Source organism: Hoplias malabaricus, chromosome 8 (assembly GCF_029633855.1).
Source record: "Hoplias malabaricus isolate fHopMal1 chromosome 8, fHopMal1.hap1, whole genome shotgun sequence".
In the NCBI taxonomy this organism is placed as follows: Eukaryota; Metazoa; Chordata; class Actinopteri; order Characiformes; family Erythrinidae; genus Hoplias; species Hoplias malabaricus.
In genome coordinates, this window is record NC_089807.1 from 27,415,353 (window position 1) to 27,421,515 (window position 6,163).

Sequence of the window (6,163 nt, forward strand, 5' to 3'; positions counted from 1 at the left end):
TATCATTGTCAAAAACATGCTATGGGTCATTTACGTTTGTCTTTTTTTTTTTTTTTTACAAGATTTGAAAATGCCAGCTGCAATTCACAATGGATGGACCAATAGAAACTGTTTAAATTTACTCCAGATAAAACATTCTGACATTAATTCATTTTGTTCTAATAGCAACAATACACATAACCTCTGAAATGCTCTGATTAAATATCATTTGTTTTTACTAGTAAATTATATTATTTAATATTATTATTTATTGTATATAAATTATATAACATACAATTTTATAGGTTTCCCACACTAAACCTCAAATTTTACTGAAGCTTTGAAAGACCAGATTTGGTACTTTTGTACCTAATACGCCCAGTATCTACCTTGTGAATATTTAGGGCTGATGAAGAAATTATAGAAAAATTGGCCCCTGATTAAAAGTGTAAGTATTAAAGCTGGAGTAGGTGATTTGTCTTAGATTTGTCAGATTTTTTTTGAATTACTCTTTACATCCCGACAGCACACTGTAAATCAAATGGTCTGATGACATAAACAAAAAAGATTCTGTAATAACTTCACATCCAATCATTTTATTCATTTTTCGCCAGTCTACTACATGGCCTCAGAGCCTCATATGTAGAGGGTGTGATTTTTCATGTAATTTTTTTTAAACTGGCTCACACACTTGTGTCTAAACACAAATCACCTACTGCAGATTTATGAGATGTTTCTAGGTTTATAAACAGCAACAGATCTAGCCATTGCCACATATCTGATAGCATGTCAGTGTTCTCACACTTTATTTTTCCAAATTCATTAAAAACGTTAAATATATTAAAGGGCAATCCATGAATTATAAAAGACATTGCTTGATATTGGTGATATTTTTGCCTAGTTGATTTAAAACATATGTAGGTATCGGTGTAAAAAGAAGCTGACAGCCGGTGTGGTTACTTAAAATTACTTAAAGTTCTAAGAAACCTGGAACAGTAAGCTTGGCATCAGCAAGAACAGTTGCTGACAGGAAAATATGAAATGTATCACCTATTTCAGCATTATCAAGTTAACTACATATACCCAGCCAACTTGTCGCCTATATACTGACAGGAGCTGATGATACTGAGCTGGCTCTTGACTCTCGGGTTTTGCGGGTGGGGATGGTTATGACACAGCATGAGATGCCCACTGTCGCCTCAGGCAGCTCATCATCCTCAGTCCATTCGTTAAGGTCGGGGTTGTAGACCTGAATGCATTTCTTATACTTCTTCTCCACTTCGTTCCAGCCACCCAGGAGGTAGATCTTGTTATTCAGGGAGGCCGCACCTGCTGTACTCACTCCTGTGTGCAAGGGGGCAACGTAGCTCCACTGGCCAGAGTGAGGGTTGAAACATTCAACCGTCAAGACATCCACCCTCTCGCCACGACCACCGAGCTGGCTGCCCCCAAGAACGTAAGCCCGATCACCCGCAGTGGTGGAACAGTGCCAGCCTCTGGGGGTGCTCAGACTGTTTTTATCCTGCCAGCTATCTGTGGATGGGTCATAAGAGCACACAGCCCTGGAATAGGCATTGTTGATATAGCCGCCAGTTACCAGAATCTTGCCATCTATAACAGTGCTAGCATGGCAACATCTTGGTACTTCCATCGGGGCCTTCATCTGCCATTGGTTGGAGGATGGAACATAGCACTCAATAGAAGCCTGACAGCCATCAGAGTTACGTCCACCCACAGCAAACAATAGACCGTTGAAGGTGTTGAGGCTGAAATGTGTACGCTTCTGAATCATGCTGGTGAGATGGATCCATGTGTTGAATCGGGGGTCATATCTGTTTGGAAACACATTTATTTTAGTGTTGGCTTACAACAGTTGGTACATAATCATTGGACTGCAAATATTTAACCTTTCTTGAAGTTATTTGATAATTATATCATATCATTGTTGTCTTTTACTACATCATTGTCATGTCATTGTTTTCTTTTACTACAGCTGTTCTTCACACTGTGTAAACATATCATGATGAAAGGACCAAAAGATATATTCCAGAATTACTTATAAAACCTTTTTACATTGACGTCCATTGAAGGTTTATTCCTTCTCATGTAAAGTTACTCTTTTAGAGTTACATACTTTTTTGCTTAGACAGTGAACTCAAAATGTGAACTGGGTGCATTTTCATCATGGGATTTAAATATATGTATGCAAATACATGTAAATATAAAGCCAAAACAATGCACATGTTATGGGTCTTAAAAAAACATAAAAAGTTCTGACTTCTGAGTTTCTGGGTAATGCTTGTTTATATGAGCTTCCATTGTGTACATTCAAATGTCATTTGAGAGCTACTTAGATTAAACAGCTGGAGAACTAATAAATCATTTAGGCCACTATATAATTTAATACTTAAGCTTATGATGAAATTAGATAAACTGATCTTTATGGTCAATCTATGGTAATTATGGTAGTTTAAAGTCATGCAAGAATATTTTCAAGCAAATTTATAAGCAACCTTGAAACTTAATCTACAGTTAAAAAAAATCCACATAATAAGATTTACCTGCAGAAGTTGCTGACAGCATGTTTTGCTTGGTTCCTTGCATCATTCTGGTCTTCACCACCAGCCACATAGAGGAAGCCATCTAAAACAGCCACACATTGATTGAAGCTCTTTGCAGGCATTTCAGTCAGTCTGTTCCAAATGCTGTCCTCATCTCTGTAGAGAACTTCCCTGCTGAGGGACTTTTCAGTCAAGGCTGGTCGTCCACCTACAGTAAGCAGTACTCTTCGTCCACCACGCACCTTGGTTCTTCTGGACTGCAGGATGTTCTGCTGGTAAGGCAGCAGATGGTAATTCATGGCATCCACCAACAGACGATGACATTCTGGATCTTGCATCATCCTGGGAACTGTCTGCACGTGGTTGACCAGTTCCTGCGGAGAGATGGTTCCAAAGCGAATGTTGGTGAGCAGGTCAGAGGCATACTTTAATCTCTTCTCGTCAAAGTCCAACCACTTGATGGCAATCTGGAAAGCTGTGAGCTCAGAGGGCAGCTGCAGGGAGTCATCGGTTAGGAAATCATTTATCTGCTCATAGGTGAGCTTCAGGAACTGCTCCATCTCTGAGAACTCAATGAAGTTCTCACGCATAAACTTCTGAGCAGCTTCCTTGGTTTCTTTTAGGTTGTAGGTGTCAGCAATGTTGACCACATACATGCAATTTTCAACACTAATCTCTTGCATGAGGAAGTCGCTGCACATCTTGACCAAGGTGTTGATCTGCAAAAGCATAGCTGCGGAAATTGTGCTGCCAATGGTATACAGGGACAAGGTAAGTTTTCCAGAGTAAGCATATGTGATGGCTGTGGCCAGTCCCACTGGGGACAGATCACTGAGGTCTATTTTTTGAATGGCTGGATCCTTCTTCAGAATGTTGTGAATGTACTCACTACAGGAAGCCATCACTACTTTGTGAACGTCAAAGGACTTGGACTTGGTTGCCACTGTCAGGTCACATAGGAAACTGTCTTGTCTCATGTTGTTAAGGCCTTCCAGGAGGTTAGGAGCATAGACAGAGTCTGTGACCTCTGTCGAGATGCAGCTAAAACCATTGCCACCTTCCAGGAGAGTATTGAGCCCATTGATTTTGTTGATAGGACTGTCCTCCACCATAATAGTCATCTCATTGATGTCTGCTTTATTCTTCTTAGTGGCCTTGTTCTTTTTGGGTGCCATGACTGTATAAGCTGGTCACAGCCAAGACCTTTAAGAAGGGAATAAATATTAAGAGATTAAATCACAAATATTCAGAAGAGAGGATGTCCTACTGTTACAAACATCTCAAGATCTTACAGTGAAATTTGTGAGAAATCAGAATAGTAGTTATCGTAGTTCATGTTGCCTTATATATAGGAAATACAGAAAATATTAAGCACCAGTTGTCTTTCAAAACCACATGATATTACTGTATTTTAGGGCTTAAACCAGTGTTTCTTATTTGTGAGTCTCCACTGTCAGAAATATTGTACCTTTCAAGATACAAATCCTGTCACTGTGTATCCTCAGTGTATGTCTGGAGTATAATTAGTTTGAGAACGCAATTACACCTTATTTTTATTATTTTTTTAAAACTTTAAGAGTTTTTCCATATAAGCATACATATACTTATAATTTTAAAAGTAACTTTAAAAGTAATTTAAATAACACTGTAAATCACTCAGTTGGACCTTTAGGACCATGTTGGACCCTTGTGGGTACATTTATTCTTTGTACAATGTGTGATTTAAATATCTAACTATATGGTGGCCTAAAGCATCTGTTCCCTGCCTCAGCACTAACTGATCCAAAATCCCAGTGTAAAACCTGCCTGCCTTCTTGGTTTGTATCCTGTTTGATCTTTTTGTTCCATATGCCCACCCAAGACAAAATGTCCAGGCCCCCTTGAGCTCGGTGACGAACTGGATCAGGTGTTAGACTAGGGGATCCCAGGGAAAGCATTATGAAACACAGGCTTAAACAATACTATAACTATGTGTGTAAATGGATATTCTGTCACTAAAAAGTATGAGACCTGTTTATTATGCCTTAGCTCAGATACCAGAATTCACTCTTAAGAGTTGTTATCGCATGGTGGCATGTCACATTCCTCTCTCTCCATCTGTCACAATTTATCACAACCATGTCCAGGAATAGCAATGCTGGAGAGCTCTGGCCTTAAGTTCCTTTTATAGGCTGTATGTCATGGCCTATGGCCACGTGTATATTCAATAGATTTCTTGCAATTTCACGTTTATCATCACATTTCATTATTTGCATAAAAATATCATGATGCACAACTAGCTAAAAATGAGCTCTAAATTGTTTCAGAGAAGTAAAATTAATTAAATAAATAAAATGGTAAAAAGAAAAGTTGGTTAAAAATGTCAGATTTTCTAAGAAATAAATATCAAATATTAAATTCATTATTAGATCATAAGCCAGTTGTTTCCTCGACTGACGTTTTGGTAAAGAACAAGTTAAGGGTTGCCAACCTCATGCTTAGCTCACTTCCCAAAGCATGGCTTATAAATAAAAATAAAAGATAAAAAAAACAGTGGAATTAATGTAAAAACAAATCATTTTTGTAAGTGTGAATAAGTATAAAAAGGCCTACCTGTGCTGAGATGAAGTATGTGCTGGTGAAGAAAGAACTTGCACCTCCAAGCTGGTGTGCTGGAGAGAGAGAGAAAGAGAGAGAGAGCGATAGACACTGATCCAGTGGTCAGTAAAGATTGGCAGCCAGATAAACTCCTCCTCTGTCTCTCAAAAAAGAGAGGAGTGAGGAGGGTGAGAGTCACTTGTGCAATATAATGTGAAGCAAGACCCCACAACACAACTGATCTCTTAATTCCAAATAGCCAGTGATATACAGCTTGAGACATAACATTGTTCTTTTTGCCATCCATTAATACATTTGTTTAAGGCTCTGTGCAAAAGTTTGGATATAGATGGTTCAATTGGATGGTTTTGTGTGTGTGTGTGTTCCAGCAAATAATCAGCAAACTGGTTCAAGAATGTGTTCACTGTAGAAGATATGTTAAATTATTTTTCAGTTCAACAACAAATCAACGAAACATTAACAAGGCAAGTTTGCTGCTCCAAGCAAAGGTTATGGAATCACTATATTACTAAACGTAATCACTGAATCTTGTTGCCTTGAGAAAACTCAAACAAAATACTATTCTTCTAATTTATTAAACGGTAAGGTAAAATAAAAACCTACGGGTAGACCAAAGATTACGTCAGGATAGAAAATGTATAGTGAGGCAGCAATAAGAAATGAAAACAGAAAATACACATCTAATTAAAAACAAATGGTCAGATAGAGGGCTCCATGTTTGTAACAGACCAGTAAGAAATTGGATGGAGTACAATCCAATTGTACTCCATTATTTACATCGAAAGGCCAAACAAAAATCAGCACTAACACTTAGAAGAAAAGAAATTACAGTTAGTTACAGAGAAGCAAAAAAGGAGCATGGATGATTGGATGAAAATCATATTCTATAATGACTCATGAATCTGCATTGGGCAAGGAAATTATACCTGAACTTTTGTCTAATGAAACATACAAAATAATAATAATAATAATAATAATAATAATAATAATAATAATTTATAATGTGGAGCTGCATGGCAAATACA

The 6,163-nt window shown here is 37.8% G+C and overlaps 1 protein-coding gene across 1 annotated transcript; it reads right to left on the minus strand.

The window, feature by feature from the left end:
• Positions 1-1,078: 1,078 nt before the first annotated feature.
• klhl31 (kelch-like family member 31) lies at positions 1,079-3,715 on the minus strand. Its single transcript, XM_066680065.1, has 2 exons — positions 2,541-3,715; positions 1,079-1,811 (listed from the first exon to the last, which is right to left on the minus strand). The coding sequence occupies exons 1-2, from the start codon at positions 3,713-3,715 to the stop codon at positions 1,079-1,081; spliced, it is 1,908 nt and encodes a 635-aa protein (XP_066536162.1).
• Positions 3,716-6,163: the final 2,448 nt, after the last annotated feature.